General features: G+C 37.7%; 2 protein-coding genes across 10 annotated transcripts in view; both read left to right on the top strand.

Moving 5' to 3' along the window:
- Positions 1 to 6,082, top strand: part of LOC124166384 — a 140,907-nt gene extending 134,825 nt beyond the window's left edge. For all 9 annotated transcript variants that reach the window (XM_046543898.1, XM_046543899.1, XM_046543901.1 and 6 more), the window contains 2 exons: positions 373 to 499; positions 2,630 to 6,082. In XM_046543898.1, coding sequence (XP_046399854.1) covers positions 373 to 499; positions 2,630 to 2,806 — 304 coding nt within the window. In that variant the 3' untranslated portion in view covers positions 2,807 to 6,082. The remainder of the gene's footprint in view (positions 1 to 372; positions 500 to 2,629) is intronic.
- Positions 6,083 to 12,844: 6,762 nt separating this feature from the next.
- Positions 12,845 to 23,893, top strand: part of LOC124167142 (RNA polymerase II elongation factor Ell) — a 261,334-nt gene continuing 250,285 nt past the window's right edge. Inside the window, exon 1 of the mRNA XM_046544942.1 lies at positions 12,845 to 12,976. Coding sequence (XP_046400898.1) covers positions 12,845 to 12,976 — 132 coding nt within the window. The remainder of the gene's footprint in view (positions 12,977 to 23,893) is intronic.

Genomic DNA, 23,893 nt, shown 5'->3' on the forward strand with positions numbered 1-23,893 from the left:
ACACAAATAGCTTTAGAAATTTTTCACGCTTATTTTTTTGCTCAACCGGTTTCAGCATTGTCTGCCAGTTAATTCAAACCACAGATGCTTTAGGGCAAGTAAAGAAAACTTAATGGCTCGGTGAATAGCTTTATGAAAGTTTTGAACCCATGTTAGGTTCTTAGGATCTGAAAAGAATTTTGGGTATAATATGGTGACTATGGACGTGATGATATAATATTTTTCCTCATTATGCTTTCTAACCTACACAATTTTCCCATTGTATCGCTTTCATTTATTCATTGTTTTGTATTTTGTTATAATCTCTTGATGTCAAAAGAGAACTGTGGATGGTATCCTATTTCTAATTTTTCTGTCCATCTGTTTTTCCAGTATCATTGGCAATGAGGAACAGCTTATGTACTTTGAGCTTCACATATGTGTGAAGGATTACTGCTTTGCCAGGGATGACCGATTGGTGGGTGTTGCTGTTATGCAGCTGAAGGACATTGTTGAACAGGTAAAAACAATTGGAATATTTTACACCTGAAGCCTGCCTAGATTTCTTTGGAGCTCATTTGAATTAACTGGGCTTTTTTGTCAATGAAATGTGGGTACCGAGTTGCTTACCCTTCCTCCAGATCCAGAATTTTTTTTTGTTGCAGTATTGTGAATAAATATTCTTTCCCTGTAAGTTGTTTAGAACTCACGGAGAAATTGATATGATTAGAATCATTCTCAAATTGACGATTAAACTCCATTTGGTATTACATTAGTATTGTGGAGTGAGTGCTAAAAAAATTTAAATTTGGAAACTAAGGGGTACCTACTCTAATGACCAAATAATTTCTGGTCGTGCACCTAATTTGAAGATGACAATCAGAAGTCCCAAGTGTCATAGCATTGCCTAAAAAATGGCATAAAATTATAAACTAGTGTGACTGCTATATACATGCCAACATCATCAACATTTCACCCTGAGTACTTAATGATACTTCCCTCACTAAAGGTCTAATACTTGCATTCTTAAGTGTGAGAAGTGTGAGGAAGGGATGGAGGAAAGACGTCATTGGCCTTGGGCTTTGTTCTAAGGGAGGAGTATCATTTGAGTCATCCAGTCCTTCGTTTCATTTATGATTTTATGCATAACTTAAGCTATACTTGACTCCTTGAGTGAATGAATCAAGTTTTAATTTTGATAAAGTGGGGATACCCTCTTACCCTTACTCAACAAAATATTATTTTGCTGATTTCTCTTCATGTTCAAGGTGTTAAATACTTACAGAGAAAGCATCTGCAATTTGAATCAATCTCAAATTAATAGAAGTAATTAGAAAATTTTGTTATTCTAGAGGAGAAAAAATTATAATTTGAATATATTCTGGCTATGCCTTAACAATAGAGGATGTATTTAAATTGAAAAAAAGTGTCATTGGAATGGGAGAGTCTAACCCCAACAGGCTTGGTTAGTCCCATGCCTACTCATGTCCTCGTCATGAACACAAGGGACACATTGTTCATTTATTATGAGTTGTACTGTTCCAGTCATCTAATACCATACCATACTTCACTAGCTATATTAAAAGAAACTGAATTCAGAGAAACCTTTCCCTTACAGACACTAGCAGTCCTGTAAAATGTGTCAATAAGCTGGACGTGACCCGAAGAAAGCCTTATTTTTACAGTTTCTTTTACCATGTTAATATTGTATTGTAGGAATTTAAGGCAGCCACTACAACTTCCAGAGCTTTTTCTTGTAAAAGTGGTATGGAGACAGGAAACTTATGTTTATATTTGCCCTCACATTCATGAGCGACATGGTGGAGAACAGTGCCCAATTTTTTTCGTGATAGAATCATTTTTTTTATATTTCTATTAAGATTTCTATCCACGACTTCACAATGGTCAGGGCTGGCTTAAGGGCCAGGCAACCCAGGCGACGTAGCTAGGGGGGAAACTAAACGCCCCAACCCCTGTTTGATTGGGGAGTAATCCATACCAAATGCCCCAGTAGGGGGACGACACAACAGCAGTTTGCCTGGGTAAGTATTTTGCTTAGAGCCGGCCCTGACGGTGTTCTCCTTCTGCTTCAGAATATAAGCAATTTGAGTCCTACCTACACCAAAATGAACCTTCAATTTACAGACTCCACTCTTTTCTTTAGCCACGTGTTCCGATACTTCACACTGTGTACTAAATGTTACTTCCCTCACGTAAGGACTATAATAGTACATATTACTACATACTTCCTCTTGTAAGGAAAGGCTTTTATCCTTCTGCATCATTTAATGAAATTGAGGTACCCCCAAGCACTGGAAACAGTATGAACTGTCACAATGCGCTAGTGATGGCATGGTGGCACAGTTGGAAAAGTTCACCCTTCATGGGAGGTGCCCCAGGGAGAGAAAACGGAGGTCTTAAATGGATGGTATTCACTTTCATAGGGCCAAATATGAGTTGAGCTCTACCCTCACCTATCCAGACTAATGTGTGGGGTGATTTCATTGATTATTTCTCCGATTCCACTCTCTTAATGTAAGTGCCTTGTAAGTCTCCGTAAAAAATCTATTTTCACTTGTTACCAAATTCTCCTACAGAAAAATGGTGTTAACTTACATTTTTAATGCCTCAATTCTCTTTCAATTCATAGGGCTCTTGTGCTTGCTGGCTCTCGCTGGGCAAACGAATCCAAATGGATGAGACTGGCTGGACCATCCTGCGAATCCTCTCCCAACGCACGAACGACGAAGTGGCCAAGGAATTTGTAAAGCTCAAGTCTGACATCCGGCAGGACGACCCCCTGATAGCCGCAAACCCCAACACGTGAAGTGCCAAGGCTCTGATGAATAGAGCCGGATTTTCTTTGCCCCATCCTTGTGTCGCTATTGCTGCTGTCATGTCAATGCTGCTGCCAATGCTAACGCAACTGCTCCAATTAGCACCGTATGTCGCGCCAACGTGCATTAAATCGACTGTATGCAATGCTGCCGTGGTGAATGCAAAAACAGTAAGTGAATATTTCACTGATGATGAAAATGAGACAAGTACAACATCATGGTGCCATTACATGAGGTTTATGTAAAAAGCACATGGTCTGGACGTATGTGGGATAAAATGCCGCAATGCCTTGTATGTCACTCTCCGACCTGTGCCCCTCGTACGTATATATATATGTATAAAGTATAAATATAGATATATATATGTATAAAGAAATAAGTCCTCAAATATGTGTCCTCGGCAAGCTCCCTTCCTCCTCGAAATTGACTGATACATGCCAAGAAGTGCCGTAAGGGAGCTTGAAGTCCTCACGTCTCATGAAAGACAAAATAATAATAGAGACACGAAAATACGTCAGTGCTTAGTGGCTGTCAGTCACGCTCCTGTGCAAGTGATGTGTGTAGGAGTTTTGTTCAGAGGCTGCCGGAGAACATGGGAGTGTTTGGGAACATACTGTAGCATATACAGACACAAATGCGGATGGTATTAGATAAAAGTGGACTTGGGAACTCAGTTTTTACAAGATTACAATGTCAATGCCAAGATTTTTATAAAAATAACACTGTGCCCATCTTGAAGAAAAAAACTTTGTTTTCAGAACAAGTCAGAAGTTATACTATTTCCTAAAAAAAATCCATCTTCATATAATCACTCCAACTTATCTTCATAAAAATGTCCTTTTTTCAGAAGCAAAATGAAAGGGTAATGAACTTATAATGGGTATTTTAAAACTTGACTGTCAAAAAAAGTCTTCTTTTCCTTTTATGAATTAGGACTACTTGTCATTGCCAATGGAAGCATGCACATCTTCAATCTTGTTTTGCGCTCTTGTGTACATGCAGGCTGTCTCATAAAACATATCTGTTTCCCTAATTATACAAAGCAAAAACGTTTCTTCCATTTTCCCAAGGGTCTAACTATTAATTATGTCCTAGCTTCTGCATTGTTATTTCACTGTGATATTTGGAACCTATAGTCTGACTCCAGGAAAGTGGACTAGGTTTCTCATTCTTCTGACACTATTCTTATGAACACATACTATAAATGATAACATAATTATTTTTAACTGCTATTATTATCACTGATGTCATTTAAATAGCAGATCTTCTTTCCAATTACCATAAAGTCTCTCAATGATGTCTACTTCCCTGCAACTCATCAGTGACAAATTAGCAAGCGACAATTTATGGTAATAACTATTTCAATAAATAATGTTATTAGTACTCTTACTATGGTTCAATATTCATCATTATAGTTTTAATGGATTACATTACATTCAATATGGTCACATGTTGAGATGTGTTTTTGATGGACCTGAGAAATAAGTAAAACCAGCACACAAAACAACAATTGACAATATATTGTATGGGTGATGTGTATACTGATTGAACTGATATCCCAGCCTATTTCAAATGTCAGTAGCTGTGAATTAGTAGGCCCTAAATAGCCTGCTATTCCTCACTTTTTTATGCATCCTTGAACTCTGATGGTCGTCTATATTGTTGAAATTTGTCGCCAAATATCATTACTGTGTTTGACCTGTTGTCACAGTCCCGTTGTTCCGGTTTTTCTGTTTTATGCCAAAAGAAGTTGTTAAAATTTTTCTATATTAATGTATAAATAACAAGGATGAAATTTAGTGTAGATAAACCTCTCCCTTTAAATGCGGTTTCATACAAATGTATACATATATACACGTCATTATATATATATACATATAAATATAAAAACTCTCCTGTTCTTCCATTGCGGATTGATATAAATAATAGGTGTGATGGCATGCTGATATCTCGGCTTTCTCCTCTCCTTCCTCTTTCCCATTCACAGGACCTTCTCAACAACTAGTCTCCAATTGTAATGATTATGTAGCTATGTATAGAAAACAACTGGATACCATGAGCAGAAATATCAGTATGCCTTTCATTTTTGGACTGTACCATATCTGGTTGGGGTGCTGTAAATTTTTTTAGTCAATAATGGCTGTTGTGGGAGTGACTCATCTTTTTTTGTTCACAAACTTTGTGTCCAAAGATGTTATTATTTATATATATACCAATTTTCAAGTCAATATTTTCAAGGGTGTGCTTTTCTTCGTGTGATTGGGCACCTGTTGGAATTATTCCTCCTGGAGAACGATGGGACAAAATTGTAAAAAAATCTAAACCATGTGAAATCATTTCAGGATTAATTTGTTGAGAGTTGCTGTGGCCATCTGAGGAAGAAAAACTTATTGTGGGCATGTTTTGCATTAAATTTGCAAATGTTTGTTTGACATAACAATTCATCTTTCCAAATTATGCAGAGACAATGAGGAGTGTGCAATATATTTAAGATGTTTTAAATACCAAAATGCCTTTCTATGCATATTTGTTTTTATGCTCGGTTCCAAAATGTAAAAACAAATGATTAAGAATGCAAACCTATGAATTGCATTTCTAAATAATACAACAGGGAAAATACTTAAGGGATTTGAAATTTTACATGGAATTAAAGTATTAAAATAAGCAGAATTTTATTTTATTCTACTGGATTGACAAGCTGATATTTAGCTTTAAAATGATAATATGGTGTAGCAGGACACAATCAGAGATGGGCTGTATTTGATTATGGCTGCGCAAAGTATTAAACCTGCTGCATTCATCAAAACTTCATGAGTTAATAATGCATGAAAAATTCACAATATTTTATCGATATTTCTTTGAAAGTAAACTACCAAGAAGAAATCAATGGAACTGTATGTAATTATTTGTGAATATATTGACTATATTGGCCAAATCATCTATGGTAAAACTTAAATCACATTTAAATTTATTTTTACACCTTTCTGCATCTCTAAAGCACAAGTGAGATTTCCACGCACTTGCCTTAGTTGAGTAGAAAGTCCCTTTTTCTATTTTCTGTATAAAGCTGGACCACTGTGCAAAGAAACTATGTGAAAGTCTGCAGGAACTATGCAGGCTGGAAAACTTGTAAGGCATCAAAAGCTATAGTATTAAATATTCTATTTATACAATTTCATGTACAATTCTGTTTTAAGTTGGTGAAATTTTATTTGGTATGGAAGAATGTACAAGTTTCAAAATAAAAAAGGAAATATCAAGCTTTACACAGAATTTCAATAAGTGTTACCTAGCCTACACAGTCTGACTAGAAAATATTAAATGCTGCTCAAGATTTTCAGCTCTCTCCGATGGCTTTTATTCGTGTCACTTGCTTCATGCTTTTTTAGGGCTTAAATTTAAGCTTTAGGTAACAGCATTATTTCATTTCCCCAATTATGCCTGTAGTATCATCCTTTAGAATTCAATGTGGAATGAATGATGGCTGCTAATCTCTGTAACCTTATGGAATCATGCCTGTTATGCTTTTTTTACATTTTTATTTTTAATCAGAGCTTGTAGTCGTTTAATAATTTTGATGTGAGCAGCTGAAGGAAGAATCTCATTTTTATATCAACACTCAAACTTAATAATTCGAATTGCTTGCCTTGCTGAACGTGCTAAAAATCAAGGTTGGTCAGTATGTGTTGCTTGAAAATTTATTTTTAGGCATACTTATATTCATTTGAGCAAAATAGTATTTTTAGCATATCATTTATTTGTGGCAGTAAAATCTGGCAAATATCACACTTTGCTTTCTCACATCTTTCCCATTGTACACAATAACCAATTGTTTGGAGAATAGAAGGTTATACACTCCCTTGCATGGTAATTGTGCTTCTATAAATTTTCAGAAACATCTATGTGGACAATTTAATGGAAGCATTTCATTGCGTAAAAGTTGGAAGAAGGCCCAAAACTGCTACATCTATGTGTAACTGTGTTGCATGATTTTAGCTTCACGATGTCACTATATACATACTACTTGATTCAAATTTAAGTTCTCATGAAACTTCTCCTGAGAAAGATAAATTTTCTCATGGTGCATAGGAATGTAGTGACATAATTTAATGGGAAGTCTGTGCTTAGTTTCAGATGGGCTGTTTCCCATTTTGATTTCTCAATGATTTTTTGAGGCAATAAGAATTAAATCTTATTGCTCATTGAATGTATCAATGGGAAAAATCATTATTTAAATACATCCACTCCATTTTTTTATGGGGTAACACATATAGTGCCATCATCATTACCTAACTTTATACATGTGGTGAAGACTTAAGCCAGAGAAATAATAGGAGGGCTAGAAGTTTTGTAAGAACACATTTCATTGGGGGTTCGTTTAGAGGGTCCACCTATGAATATGTATCATCCAAAAATTCTGTGGGAGGGAGGTTTGAGCCTCTTGTTCCTCTGGCTTCAGCCTTGCTTCCAATTTGATGTATTCCATTGATGCGTCATAATTAAGTTGTCATCAATAAGAAAATGTTTCACTATTGTAATTCTAGCGTAGGTTTCCACGGCATTGCTCATGGTCAGTGCTGATTTTTGGGTTTCTCAGCCACGTTGGTTGTTTTTGGATGACAACAGTTTCGGGAGCCATCCTGCTCCCGTCTTCAGGTCGAAGGTGAGAAGTGCTCGTTTTTGGCCTCTCGTTCTCTTCTTTCGTTCTCACCTTTGACCTGACGACGGGAGCAGGATGGCTCCAGAAACTGTTGTCATCCAAAAACAACCAACGCGGCTGAGGAACCCGAAAATCAGCACTGACCACATTTCACTATTGTGTTCCCTCTAATTTTATTTTGGCTACTTATTTGGTTCAGAGATCGTAGATCAGTGAATGGGAATTGTGAGTTACCCTATTTTTCTCCTTATAATGATTACCTTGATTGTTAACCCTCTAGTAGGTATGTAGATTTTGTAGCCAAGCTGTATTGACTTTCCTGCAGTACTATAATGCACTGATAGGTGTGATCCAGTAGGTACCTTCTTATACCATTCTTTTAGGAACACACAGCATGTATAAAAAAATTCAGTAAAACTCACTTATAACGATCACGCATGTTACGAAATCCAACCTTCAGCGAGGTGAGTTCCCGGTCCAATAGACTTTCCTATGATGGCCCATGTTAATTTCTCCACACGTAATTAGTTGAGATGGTATGAAATCCGCACTATTACAAATTATTCTTTGGTACCTTGGGGAATCATTTCCTCTTTTATAAAGAAATTATGACCTTCTTCAACATTGGCACAGTGATGGGGAGGGGGTTTTGGAGGATAAACCCCCCTCCCCCAGAGCTCAGAGAAATTTTTGTGTTTAATCCATTTTACGTAATTGAATTAATAGATTGGTCTTATAAACTAGTGTAAGGACTAATAAAATATTCCTCAGAAAACCGTAAAACTCACCATTTTGAACCAATCACCATAAAAATTTTCTGGGGGAGGGCCCCACATGACCTGCTTACCCTGGTGGATATTCTGGTACTCCATACCCCCCAAACGCCCAGTATTAGTTGCACCTAAACCCCCCCCCCCAAGCCTCAATTCCTAGCTGTGCCCCTGATCTTCGCTACTTAACCGTTCCTTACCTTATCATCTGCTGTTCTTATGTTTGGGCATCACCACATAGTTCTACCGTTGATCTTAAAATTCTTCCTTTTACACCCTTTTGATGGAAAGAGTGGGATGATAGGAAATTGTCTCTGATCTATTGCTTAAATAAATATGATTTACAGAATATTAGCCAGCGATACTGTGATGTATAGGGAAAAATTCTTTATATGGATATAAAAAAATCCTGTTTTTAACATATTAGAGTGATGGTCTCCTGACATTCATTTTAAGTGAGTTCTAATTCATGTTAAGTGAGTTAAAATGCAACTAATGGTGGTTTCAGCTAAAATGGTGGCCTTAATGCCAACTGTTGGGCTAATTAAGGAACCACCTTCAATAATTGTATAATGGTAATACTTAATTAACATAATTGGGATAAGACATCCATATTTTTTTGAAATAACAAAGTGTAATTAACTGCACAGATACAGCGCACTAGGGAAAAGTGTGACAGAAATAAGGAAAAATTTACTTTATGTCTTAGAAGACTATAAGCCAGATACTTGTTTTGATTGAAACAGCATTTCTGTTTTATCTAGCTTTTTCAACACAGCCTTAAAAATGAATGATGTGGGAATAGAATTATTATTGAGTAGGATCTTGTGAATTGTGGCAATTGAATGATAAGAGCCTTTTAGGCAGAGACTGTAGGAATAATGTTGGGTGCATATGTCATTTTTGGAGTGAGTGTTATGATAGTGAAAGCTAGTGTTGACTGTGAAAATATTGGGATAGGATCAGGGACGCTGACTTACAAAAAATATTGGGGGGGGGGGGGTCAAACCGGGGATCTTGCCCCAGGAAAGCTTATAAGTAGTGAGTTTTAAGTTTTTTAAGCATTTTAAAAGAGTCATATGATCAACATTAGAACCCTGATAACTCGAATTTCGATATCTAGACCCTCCGGGGAAAATCGACAAGCCTGGCACATTTTTTCCTCTCACCCATAACGAATTTTTGAGGGGGCTCGGGCCCCCTCAGGCCCCATGGAGTCGGTGCCACTGGATAGGATCTTACAAACACAGCACAGGTAAGTATTTAGGCTAAGGTGAGAACACCAAGGAATACAAATTAAGCTCTGCTTGGATAAAAATTGGGTCTCTGTAGATAGCTCTAGCTGCTTGTTCAGGAGTGAGACTTTCATTGAAAGAGAAATATTTCCCCCAAACCAAATCCTCAAGGAATGAGTGCTTTCATGAATTTTGGCCTGAGTTATATAGCTCAGGTCAGTGGAAGAGGGGCCATGTTATAGGTTGATTTTTCTGGCATCTTCGCATTGGATGATTTTAGCCCAGTTATGGCTTATTTGAGATCTAGAGTTGAGATTCATCCGGTTCTAATTCTAGGTGATTGCAATTGCTTCATTTACCGGGTGGTCCCAGCAGCCAATGTTCTGCCTAAGAAGCAGGGGCGAAATAACCCTTTTGCACCAAAAGCGGCTCACATGCAGCAAGGATTGACTTTGCACATTTGCGGCATCAATTTTTTGACACAAATGAATGAAAGCCGCATATATGCGGTGTGGGGTGGAGGAAAGTGACTGCCGCGGATGCAATAGAGCCAGCTAGATTGTCGCCTCTTGACACCCAACTTAACGTGAGACCAGGGCCTTCCTCAGCCTCTCCAATGGACCCTTTCCTAATCTATCCGCATGGTCAACTGGTGCCATTTGTAGTGTTTTTTTTCCAAAATAATAGTTGTTGTTAATCTCATAAATCTGAATAGCAGGCTGATGCTGACACTGGGTTTCTCCTCTCCCATCTTTCCCTACCCTACCCTTGTGGTGCAAATGATGTGAACTGAGGGTCCCCTCATCCAAATACCATACCATACAAGTTTTTACTTCATAAGCCTTTTAGCTGCATTTTCAAGCCTAAGCTTCAAGTGATTCCTTTGCAGTTTTTCCATCTGAACATTATTACTCTTTTCTTAACACTAGAACAGCGGACAGGACTTTTTTGTCCCATCGCCCTTTGCAAATGTTTGCCATTCATGTACTAAAGGTTTGATCCATTTGAAATTTACCGACTTTCACTCATTTTTTATGCTCTTTTGAATGGTCATATTGAACATATTGTACGATGTTTGGTTCGCGAGAAAAACGACGATTTACCTAGAACCGTGGGATGGGACTTTTTTGTCCCATATGGGGAAAACATACAATTTCGGTTTTTTTGTACATTTATTTTGTATTTAGCATATTATCAGTTTATTACGAAGGGGATTGATGCACAGATACCGTTATTCTGCCAGTTAGAAGAGCAGAAGGGAATAATCTGTGCACTGCGCCGGCCACCTACTCACGCAGCGCCGGCCGCATCACCTCTGCCCGGCGCGTCTGCAGGTCTGAGCTTGCTGTCAACAACACTTTCGCTGTCAAAATAAGTTTACTGTATTCCTAGTTATACTTAATAAAACGTTTTAAACATTACCTAAACACGTGTTTTGTTCACACAAACCACAATAAACCGTCAATTATACTTAAACATGACAGGATCTACGTATTTTGTCAATGGGACAAAAAAGTCCCATGCCGCAGTTTTGGTGGGGTTGGAAAGTTCAGCGGTTCTAGTGTTAAGCAAAGTTTTGCCCAGGTCTGCCTTTCATTCACACAGCAGTTGGTTTCAGCGAGATAGCTGATCCTTTGCAGTCAACTGAGCCATCAAGCAGGGATTTTCCTCCGATATATTTGCATGAAAAGGCTAGTAGAAAAGAGAGCTGCTTCAAATCAATGCTAGGATTGTTGACTATTGGTGATGATGAAGCTATTAATTTTGTTTTCGTATTTTTTAAAGGCTTTGTGCCTTATGGTGATTCCTTCCTTTGTAACCAACATAGATGTGGAATAAGTGCAGGAATCCACTGATATCCACAGGGAGGAATGACACCTCGGTAGCTTAACTGGCTAAAGCACTCAACCGGAAATTGGGGGATCCAGGTTTGAATCCTGGTCAAGGTGAATGATTTTTTCTCTGTTGATTTTTCACGCAATTTGTGAATTGTGGGTGACTCCCTTAAAAGTTATCACTGTGGCAAGTCCCGGCAGGTGGGCAGCTAGGAATGTAGGCTAGGGGGGGTTTAAGGCGCAACTAGTACTGGGGGAATACTGGGAAGTAGGGGGTATATAGAACATGGGAGATGCTGATGCCCTCCCCCAGAAATTTTTTAGGGTAAATGGTTCAAAATGGTGAGTTTTACAGCTTTGTAAGGGATATTTTATTAATCATTATACTATACTATAAGTAATGTTTATCCATGATGCAATTAAGTAAAGTGGATTATATTTTAAAATTTCCCTGAGTTCTGGGGTTTTAATCCCCAAACCCTTCCCCCTCGCTGCACAACAGAGTCCTGGTATAGTTAAAACAAGTTCTGGTGTGTTTATATGCATTAAACTGTTTATTCCAAATACCCCTGTTTGTACAGCTAAGGTTATTCATTATGTTTATCATTACCCTGAAAATTTGGATTTCTTAAGATTTTTGAAATTTGATATTTATTACAGCATGATCATAAATGACGGTATTTACTTGAAACATTATTCTGCGGAAGAATGTCATAATTGTAACATGGTCGATGGGATATGGTAAGTAATTGGATTAAGGGACAAATCAATCTGAACATGAAAGTAGAAAGAATATCCTGAAATGAGGAAGTCGCGGTTTTTTATAACTATCTGACGTTCATTGAGTGGGAAGGGGAGAGATTGCAATAATCAAAGCACTTTTAACTAATCAAAAGTAGCTATGAAGATGCATTTATTGTACAAAAGTTTGCCTGCAAAATAGTCAACAAATTTTACATGCCTAAAAATTCGTCGTAGCAGCAATGCTTTTTGAATCCTTATCATCCCATTTAATAAAAGCATACATTTTTAGTAATTACATTTCTCATTCAATTCAGCAATTTGGATTGAAAGGTAACTTTTGTTTTACATATAAAATCAAGATATATTTATCTCAGTATTTTTGCAATTAAATTGAATAATTACTTACATCCATGGTAAAATACCTTAAAATTAAAAGTATGAGACATAAAATTCGTTTAATTTCTACCTAATGTAACGATTGCTAGACAATGACCACGAATACTATTCGAATTGCCTCTTCCCCTTTTTTTGTCTACGTATTTTTAAAATAATATTCGATAGATGTCGCATTGCTCTGTATTCACAAAATCGTCTGCAACAAGTTGAAAAAGACATTGGCGTATTCGTAATATATCAAAATATTAGCTAAAATATAGCATCAGTTAATTTTTAAAATTTATTTCAGGCATGAGTTTGCTTTATTAAAGTTTTTACATCAATAATATGGGTTAATGTTTTTCATTGGTTTCTCGACGTCAGCTGGCCTGAAGTTGAACACACAGAAATGGCGGCTCTTGTAGCAGGTGTTCAGTATGGATTGTCATCGCAGGGAAATTTTCATGAAAATAAGTCCTTAATATTCGTGAAGTTAACTGATTCTGCATACCGGGCGATCGAGGACTATCTGAAGAATAAGGTAAGCTAATTATTTTTTCCCTAAGTGCTAAGGACTTCGTACGAATGATGTTGAAAAGTTGGGTTGAATCTGTTCGTGCTAAGGCTATGAAGCAAGTCGCCATATTTCGAGACAAAATTTGTGCCATTATTGTGTTTCATGTGTTTTAAAAACGAATTTATGTTAGTTGCCAGTTCTTCTCCTTCATAACGGGTTCAATTTTGAAACATGTTACCGGAAATTTGCCGTAATACGATCATTTTGTCTTCACGCCACGTCAACAGGTCATAGGAAACCTGTTTTAAGCCTAATTTTCGGAAACCACTTGAATGTAATTAGGTTGTGGATGCAAGTGCCTTAATGTGTATTTTTGCCTTGTACTTTGTGGATTATATGGGTACGGTATTTTGTTCTGAAACTGCCGAGACGTAAAGTGAATTTTGAGTGCAATATGATTTCTCGATGTTACATGATTATTAGGTCATGTTTCGAATTATTTCCGCGATTGGTTATTCCCAGTTAATGAATGAGTTATCTAAGATGAAATCAAAGCTATTTAAATAATCAGAATGACACCAAATTAGTATCTTTGTTAACGACGCCAGGCTAATACTTAGGTTTAATACCATCTTTGGTGTCGTTGAGACCCAACCTAAATGGGTATCTGTTCTATATAAGCTTTAGTTAAGATAACTGCCGCAGTAATCAATTATTAATTTTATTCGAAATCGCCATCGTAGTTCAGAAGCCTTACAGTTTTTTAACGATCTTCTTATCCCAAACGAAATGAGTGTTGAAGTATGTTGATGTGCGATTTTAAGAATGAACATAGTAGTTTTAAATGCTTGTAACTCAGTTTCATCAGTAATCAATAAAGAGTGATGTTTAACTACAGATTTTCAAGTATTTTTTGACAAGATGAGTATGGTAGGTGAGACATTGGGATACTCGAGAGTTTTACCTATCCTTAATTCTGGAATTACTTCAGTAGTGTTGGCATTCCTGAAAGTTTTATCTACATTTCGTAGTTGAATGCTTTATAAATAAGTAAATTTCTCCTTTTTGTTATTTGCGTTAGGTAATATGTGACACCGTCCAACTTCCGTATGCGTGGCCTTATGTGTTTAAGATTCATTAGTTCGTTATATCGATCATGGTCTAGTCATTTCCCTACGTAGGATATTAGTTTATTACTACTCTTTAGTCGTTCCTTGTTACTCATACCACAGACGTATTTAGCAATTGAAAAGTGCGAAAGATCTTCAGCTAATGAACTAAGTTTGGGGAGCACCTTTGATAGACCTTGTCCTGAAGTATTTCATTGGTAAGGCCGATTTTGTTTTCACGACGGCTAGGAAGGTAGGAATAATGGTACTATATTTGTGATTGTTACCCATAAATCAATTTAAGGCTTGTCGTTTACTTCTTTCGTGACGACAACCGTTACTTAAATGTAAAGTGAAGTTTATGTGAATTTCGTTGCACATTTTTTAGCCTGGAAGTGGTAGCGCATTTTGTTTCGTCTTTGATATTTTTCTTGCATGCCTAATAAAAACCGGAATCAGGTTACGTTTGCTGAGGATTTTAACACGTGTATTTCTGCTACAATGACTCTTGAATTTTATGGTGTTCATGGCAACTACCGATATTTGTATTTTTGCCATTAGGATACTGTCAGTTCTGCGTTACTAATCGGCTGTGGTGCCAAGTAGTGATGGGCAAAGTCGATCATTTTAGTGATTCAATCATTTTGACTCGAGTCACATAAGTGATTCAATCAATTGATTCAATCACTATGATCGAAAAGACTCAAATCAAGATTCAATCACTATGATCGAAAAGACTCAAAGGAGTCATGATTGAAAAGACTCAAAAGGAATCATGATCGAAAAGACTCAAAAGGAATCAAGATCGAAAAGACTCAATCAATGGATGTAATAAATCACTTTGAATAATCGAATAAATACTGCCTCATCTGCGAAGAGCATTGGTAACGCTGATTGCTATCCATATTATCATTTCATATACTATTTTAATTGTGAATTCCTAGATGAGTAAATTAGATTGCAAAAATGAAGGAAGCAGTGTCATGAAAATATTTGGGAAGGCGAAACTGCCACAGTTTCTTAACACTAATAAAATAATTTCTAACTATAGTTGATCAAAATATAACACAAAATACACCACACACTATGCATGAATCTGATCTGCAGGATAATTTTATGAACGGCACAATAAAATATAACCAGCTTTAACTTCTACTTCTTAACGTTCTCCTACAGGAGTCATCTTAATATTTTCCTTTTACGTGTATTGGTGTTATTAATACTGATAACTGCTGGAAAACATTTAAGAAAAAGATTACACAAGTATTCAGTTCTTCATAACATAGTATTTAATTTTATCACAACTATTTCTGCCCTGACGAAAAGAGATTAAGCATCGGTCGTTCCAAATTTTGAATCAAACCGGAAACCGAGATGATTGATATGAAACCGGAAGTCGGAGTGATTGATGATTGATGATCGACTTGTTTAACGAAATGAATCATGAGTCATTTGATTCACCTAGTGATTCAATCTTTTTGATCGAATCGTTCATGATCGACCCATCACTAGTGCCAAGTATTTCCTTCGTAGTACATGGTTCAAGTTACTTGTGATTCAAGTGCATTTATATGATTTCGGCGAAAGGAGAGGTTACATACCACTCGTTACTGTGGAATTGTAGTTGATAAGTTTAGCCCCTAGCCTTCATGTCTGATCATATTTGTGATTCCATATTCATTTGTATTTTTTTGTGTTCACTAAACTTCAGTAGCCAAAGTGCGGCTTATGTTTTAGTGTTCTGTAGTGTTCTGTTAGGTTTTTCGTCACGGTAGTGTCTCCTCATTGGTTATTGTATTCTTTATTAGGCGTGCACTCCCCGAAAGTGACATATTTTTATTATATGGAATGCATTGCTCGTATTCGTTTAAGACTCAAAATTAGGTTACTGAACGCATTTCAATGTTCTCGGGGGATTTTCACGTGAAGATTTGGTGGCCAGGCTGTTTTCACTGCCTCACGCTCTGATGAAAGAGGTGAGACCCGTTGGGGAGTTCATCGGTAAAGCCCGAGTCTGTCAAACACGAATCTTAAACTGTTCTATCCACGTAGTTTTTCACGATAATGACGAATAGCATTTTAGTGCTTGTGTGATGCTTCTCTCAATTATGTGGCGTACTTGACCCCTTGGGTGTGGATAATATGTGATCTGGTCGTATTCAATGCTAAACTTGATCAAGCGGTTGTTTACTAGCTACCGATGGCAAAGAAATCAGTTAATATGTTAAGTGCCGAAAACAACGTCGCGAGTGCAGTAAATACGTAATATTGTTAAAAATACAGAAGTTGTATCTCCGGGATAACAACTGCCAATATGTATCTAATGATTGTTCTTTAGAAAGAATTGTTTATGTTATAGTTCCGTTTGACGTTTATGCACATGGAAACCTACCGTCTTTATTCCTCATTGTGATTGCTCGTTGTTCCTGATTTCAATGGAAATTCTCACCTACTGTTTGTTTTCTTGCATGATATGTCATCAATGCTTTCCGTTGTGTGCACATTATTACTGGAAGGTTTTGAAAATACATTATTTATCCTTCCTTTGCTCAGTTTCTCCTGCCGAAGGCCATCCTCATATTACCCAGGTATACCATCTAAAGGGTGTTTCGATATGGACGTTGGAATGTTATTTGGTTCTTAATTTCTGTAACAGTGAATTAATGTAACCTATAATGTGTCCTTGGACGATCCGTTGTTTTTGGATACCCAGTGACCACCTGACATTCGGTGATATTGTCGTCGTCAAAATCAAGTCGTTGGATTCTCATATAATATTGTCTTCTAATATGGGAACAGTTAACAATTTTCTGTTCATTCCTTCAAATTTTGGCTCTATTCCTAAGCAGTGAAGTTTTGGACATCGTGACTGATGATGTATGTCTCTGATTGATCATCAAATTATATTGACATATGCTTGCATTACTTGAAGATAGTGGGATGTGATGAAAGAATTTATGCTATGTCGTAGCCACAAGTTTTTTTTCTGCGAGGAAGGGGTCGTGGAAGGGGAAATGGTGTACAGTTGAATTTACTCCTAAAATTTCGGGGGAATTAGGGGTTACAATCACTTCGCTCTCTCACTGCTTACGACCTTGGCGTACTGTACTTCATTAGAGATATCACTTGGTTTTTAGTCAATCTCAATCCTGTTTTATCGGGCATGCCATTATATTGAAATATTTGTTCCCGTGTATGGGCGTCCGTCTCCTTGCGCATTAAAAAATCACCGCCTAAATAGAGGTTTTGGGATACACTGTGCTGAGGTTATCATGTCGTAAGCCTTATTCACTCCTCTTATTTTTGTCAATCGTTGTTGGTCTAGTCTTAGTAAATTCTGTTGCTCTTGTTCGGAGGTTTTAAAATCATGGGGCTTGCCTTCCGCGAGTAATGTAACAAATCGGGCTTCATTTACATCTTCATGACTTTTACCTTCACCTGCCCCGTCCTGTGCGTTCTATTTATCTGGAGCCTTGTTAAAAGTTCTTAATTTCTTATCCCAGTCACTTAGGTTGTAACTCAGTTGGCGGTGGTTTCTCACCTAGTGACTGACCTAAGTCTTTCATTAGTTCTCGTTTAAGATAAGAGAGCATGTGTTCCGTTACTTAATTGCTCTGGCGTTGTTAGATGGCGTCTCCCACTTATCCATGTAAATGAATTTTGTGGATTTTTTTTCATCCTCATCTCGAAGAATGAGATTTTATCTTTCAATTTGTATGACAGATCAACTGACCTGGCGGCGATCGAAATGTCGAGACTAATTTTCTTTCAGCGATTTTCACGGGCGTGAAAAATTATTCGTTTAGTCTGGAAGTCATAGAACTATGCCGATCACTCTTCCAATGTTTCCACCGGGACGTATTTAATAATTTTCTCGGGTCTTACTAAAGATTTCTTGTTTCTCCCTAGATAAATGATCCTTTAAAAACATTCCCCAGTTTCCTTAAATATATAGAAATAATTGTGAATTATTTTAATTCAATTCTCCGGTGGAAATGTTAGCTGACGTTTGATGATTGAGGGAATGTGGTACGTATTTCTGCATTATATTTGACTGCGAACCACGATTGATCTATGTATGCAGAAAGATGTTTATTGTTTTGGAATATGGCTATGTATGAAGGAGACAAGATTAGTAATGTAAATTCGTGTGTTATTTCTGGATGGGGAATTATCATTTCGTGTTTTCTCTTGTAATAAAATCAGATGAACACAAATTTTCATCGCAAACTTTGGACCGCACCGTAAACTTGTGGTTCGTCTTCCCGCACAATGTGAATATTATTGCGTGAAGAAATGCATCAACGTAACAATTCGTGATGTTCTTGTCCTAATAATATGACTTTTATGTTGCCAGTTTTTGCCTCAGTGGTAATATAGTTACTATTATTTTGTTTTCAATGGTTTATTTTATCATTGGTTAGTTTCTTGTGCGTTCGACGTTAAAATCACCCTAATTCCTTGCCCATTTCTACTATATTCTTTAGAATTAGTCTGAAGCATATTCTAGGCAACCGTTGGAATATTTTTGAATCCAAGAATTTTTAATTTTATCAGAACAGATAATTGTTTAATCGTATCGGATGAAGTAGGGAGATAAAACTGTGGAGTATGGAAATACCCTTCCGCTACGATAATACGTTGCCACAGCCACTCCGCTGTCTTTATTATCTATTAAGTAATCGCATACACATCTCCACGGAAAACTACCGTGTCACATATGGAAGTGAGTGGACAATTAGTGTTTGATATTGTAGATTGTTATCTCCTTTGGAGAATGCGATTAAGTTTTACCTTTAATTTGGGAATCGTAAGGGGGCCTGTAGTTGTATTAGCGAATATTTCAAGGTGAATACTTAGCGTATTTTGATGGCTTATTGTGTAATCACAAATGGATATATATCAATGAAACAAAATTTATTTGAATTTACATCCGACGTGGAAATAATTTCTTAACATATTGTGATCGTGCATGTACCTGTCTACTATTTCCGGTAACCCCTCCCTTCGTTTAAAACGTAGTCTTTTTGGAAGCCCCTCACATGAACTGCGGCATCCGTTGTTATCTCGAAAAGTCTTTGTCAGTTTAAAAATATTTTCCCAAGTGCGGGGAAATCAACAGAAAATGAAGGAGGATTAAGTTGTTGAGGATGTAAATGGAAAAGAAAACGCAACCCGTAGTAAACCCAGAGTTGTTACCAAAAATGACTACTTATGAAATGATCGCTACTTAAGGTTGTTATTTATCGGATTCGATTCTATTCCTTAAGGACTGCATGAAGCACGCGAATTTGTACGCAGTCACGCGGATGGGTGCAAAGTCGCATTAAGGTTGAAATTCGCCGTCAGGCTTGGATGCCTGACCGGCTCTTGAGTGATCCGGGTTCGAATGTCGGCAAGGGCAAATGTTATTTTCCACGACGAATTTCACTGTTAGTGTGGATCTCATTTCTTTCCTCGTTTCCATGTTTCGCTTGTATTTTGGTGACGATATAGCTCCAGGGCTTTATGTGACTATGTCGTGCTGTGTATCTTATGATGTGGCAACCGCCATTGTGTTTATGGTTTCGCATCGTTTTGTAGACAGTTTTACATCCTTAGGAGAAGTCTAAAATTTTAGTGCAGCTTATTAGCTCCATTGTTGGAAGCAAAACATTTCCTGAAGAGGACAGATTCGCACGACCTCACTGCCTCAAGGTCATACTAGAATCGTTGATAAAAACCTTCTCGTAGGAGCATTTTGAGAGTGACTAATTATTTATTTTCCTCATGTTGGTAGTGCTATGTATCTGTTCTTGTAGTACATGTTCCCTTTACTTCTTCTTGTTGTCCTTTACGAAACATACTTATTCTTTTTTTACATGGTTTTCACATTATTTTCTTATGAATTTGATCGAAATCGTGTTTGTTCCTGTCAGCCTAACCCTTTTGGAGTTCCGATAATTTGTAAAGGTGGGCCGATAGAAAGTAAGTGACGTCATGTATTCGAAGAGGACTGGACAATCATTAAAGCTGACTGGTTTTACATTTATTTGCTTTGCCCTTTCTGTGCGCGATGTTAAGCCTGCTGAGGCATTATGGGACACTTTTTTCTCCATGGAAACTCGTGGGGCGCCGTTTTTGATTACTCTCAAAATCGAAGATGCCAAACGAAAGCGACAATCACTCAAATTGGCCCTAATGACCTCGTCGAGGCATTTCAATTTTCCTGTGGCGTGTGATATGCGGTTTAATGACTATAGTACTGGCTTAATGGCAGCATTTTTCATCGCGTTGCCGTTAATTTTGCGTGAAGGTGTTATTAATTCGAAATGGGCATTCGCGTATTCCGATGAAGCTGGTTCGGTGCTTTATCCCATTCACAGCTGGAGAGATGGGGTAAAATGCCGTTCGAAGTGTCCAATTAATTTTTAGTTACCCTGGTCTTTAATTAGATTTTATGGGATGTATTATATATATGTTGACGGTGAGGACTGGGGGAGTCATCTTTCGATGTAATTTTTTAAGTAAAAGTAAGCGAAAGTAGTAGTTGTGGTTTCCTATTGCTTGCTGGTGTTTGGTGACCCCCTGCCAAACACCCTAGAGGTGGCTCGCAGGGTTATATGTGGATGTAGTAGTGTTTTTTTTCGATTTAAGGGGACACGGGGTACCCCGTCAAATTTTATGAGGGTACAATCTTTACTGGGACATCTCTCTAGAATATACCCCAAATTAAACCCTCCCCCTAGTGGCATAACTAGGAACATGCTTTGGGGGTGGGATAAAGCAATCTAGGGCGGCGACCCCCCACCCTGGTACATCTACATCTACATAATACCCTGCGAGCCACCTCTAGGGTGTTTGGCAGGGGGTGATCAATCACCAGCATGCAGCTTGCATTTGGACTCCCACATGCACACCACACCGTCCAAAGGTAACGGGGTTGGGAAAATTTTTTCAAAAATGACAAGCCTGGAAATACATTATACGTCATTTTGGCACTTGGAATTTTACTTTGATCAGATTCTGTTATTATATGTCAAAACTAGACAATAGTTTTAAATATTTTTTTATTTCTATGAGGCTTTGGGGGGGGGGGGGGGGGATCCACCCTCTCATCCCCTTTAGTTACGCCACTGCCTCCCCCAATATATGAATAATATAGGTATTCACCATGGATTAGGTGTAACTAGTCAATTTCAGTGCCTGGCTGCGTGTTTTCTCATTTATATGGTACGAATCCAACAGACGGGAAGCGGTAAAGCATCTAGCCAATCAGAGTTCTCCCCTTACCAGTCATACCGCTTTCCGCACGATTGGTCGGGTGATCTTCCTCTCTGCGCTAGTTCCGTATTTTCCGTCCCCATGTGAACATATTTGATTGTTGTGCACCTCATTTGATTGGATCCTCGTGGCTTAACAATGATATGCCTGTTTCAGTTTCCAGTTCTAATAATATGCCAATATTATTATAATGAGTGAATATGATTTGAACAGGTGCCAACTAGCGAATGATGATTTAAAAAAAACATCCTATTCAAATCTCGACACCTCTCCTTGTATCCATTTAATAAAATGTATGTGAATAATGTTCCCTCTCTGCATAAACAAGCCCACCGACAAAATGTTCAACGTTGTTTGGCCAGAATCTACATCTACATCTTCTGACCGCTTATCAGGTGATTAGTGGTCATCCGTGTCTGGGAAAGGTTGGGGTTGGGGATTAAGTATTCTGGGATTATTTTATTTTCGATCTTGATCGGCTGCTTGGAGCCAAAACTCGTCCTTTCTTGCCTCCACTCTGAGGCAGGGGTACCATATTACTCTATAGGTTTAACCATGGCTGGTCATTGAATCGGAGTTCAGGCCACGAAATTAGGAGAAATCCGATCCTCTGGAACAGGTTGGCTGCTTCGTCAAAGTTTGCGAAGTAGGAATCCGGGTTCAGTTTCTAACCTTCGGAGAGGATTTTTTCCGACCACCTATATTCTGTCCCCTCACTCCACGGTCGTTTGATGGAGGCACCCGTGGACTCCCACGTGTGACGCAAGTAGAAGTTTTCTTTTTGACGTCGAATCGGTCCTGGTCGACCGTACCGATTTTGCATTTTGTCATGGTTTATTCCATGTTTAAATCTTTAGGTTTAACCATTCATTAGTCGAATCGGACCTATAAATAAGATATCCGATTTAAAATTTCAGTGTAGTGTAATGATTAAGCACTAGACCTTGTTAACATTTTCCTATATTTAAACTTTGGATATTTACTTTCGGTATTTACGGCGAGGTTTAATTATTAGGTGAGGGTTAATAAACACAATGATATATTCTTAGATTCCTTGAATAGTTCAAGGTGATGGCATACGATTTGTATTACTAAGAAGTTTAGGGAAAAAACCGATGTAAGGGGATGGATGCCTATTCTGGCAGACTCATCAGTTTCTTCTTATGATTAGTTTTTTTCCCTCTTCGGTTATCTACTCATTGGCTGTTACCGTGAGTGTCAACGTTGATATATCATTTCCTGTCAGAATATCACCTCTAGTTCACGTCGTAAAAATTAAAATGAAGCCGATATTTTGTTATGGATGTCGTACTTTTAATGAAAATTAGTGAGTGTTTTCGTAGACAGTAAAACATCAGGTTTTTTGGATAGTTCACTTTTGCTTACCTATACCACTACTTTTTTACGGAACGCCACTCGGGTTTCGATGAGTAATCATCTTAATATTAACTTCCAATATTTTCTACGAGCTCTCTAATAGTGTCACCTCTCCGTCCAGTGTTGGTATTCGTGTCATCACAGCAAACTAAATCGAAGTACTCTAACGGTAATCCTTGATACAGAGATGATTACTCATCTAAACCCGGATCACGTAATGTAGAAAAGTAGTGTTATAGGTTAAATTGAAATATCCAAGAAACCTTATAATGGGATACCACACAGTTAGGAGTGAGTTAGTGAATTTCATAATGTACATCGTTGGATCTTCCGGAAAGCGCTATTATATACTCCGCTGTTGTGCCTGTTCTCGGTCAGCTACATCTACGCGTATGTCTTTGGTGGGCCTGCGATTTTTGATAGTTTTTTTATTTATAATAGGCACCGATTATTTACGAGGAAACTATGAATGAAGTTATTACTAGTTCCTGCCAACCACCTTAAAGGGCATTTAAGTGGGGGTGAGCTGCCACAAATATATGCATTGACATGGTATTATTATACAAGATCCCCCTGTTAGGTTGAATAAAAAACTGGTTCACCATTTTCCGCTAACGAGTTTTTCCTTCATTATTTTCGGTCAGCCTTTCGCGCAGGATTCGACGTTAGTTCTGTCTTCCGATCGTTGGCAGCTGTGGTGGTAATGATTTTCTCTTTCCTTAAATTCCTATGGGAGTGGCACGCATGAGGGCCTTGTCATATGTCGAATGCCTCTCCTTGAATATCTGACGCCCTTATGTCCGTTTTAACCTTTTTATTTCATCGACCAACGTGCATCGGCCAGCTTATACATGCGGTGAACACCCAATTTTTTTTCAACGGTCCGCGAAAGTTGTTTTACCCGTTCTCCCCCTTCGAGGTGAAATCTCAATCCCAGACTTTATGCCTTCTTTTAAGCATTCCTACTCCTCCTCAGAATGTTTTGTCCCACCTCTTCATAAAGGCATGTGTAGGTAATTGGAGGATTTCTCTGTGATCTTATAGTTCAAATAGTTTTTGACTTAACTTTATGGAAATCCATTCTATAGGCATTTCTACACGATACATCACATTATTGCGAGTTTTTTTAAAATGCATGAATGATTTTTGTGGACCTGAACGTTAAATGTACGAATGTATGAACCAAACCGCT

The sequence above is a fragment of the Ischnura elegans genome, chromosome 10 (genome assembly GCF_921293095.1).
Source record: "Ischnura elegans chromosome 10, ioIscEleg1.1, whole genome shotgun sequence".
In the NCBI taxonomy this organism is placed as follows: Eukaryota; Metazoa; Arthropoda; class Insecta; order Odonata; family Coenagrionidae; genus Ischnura; species Ischnura elegans.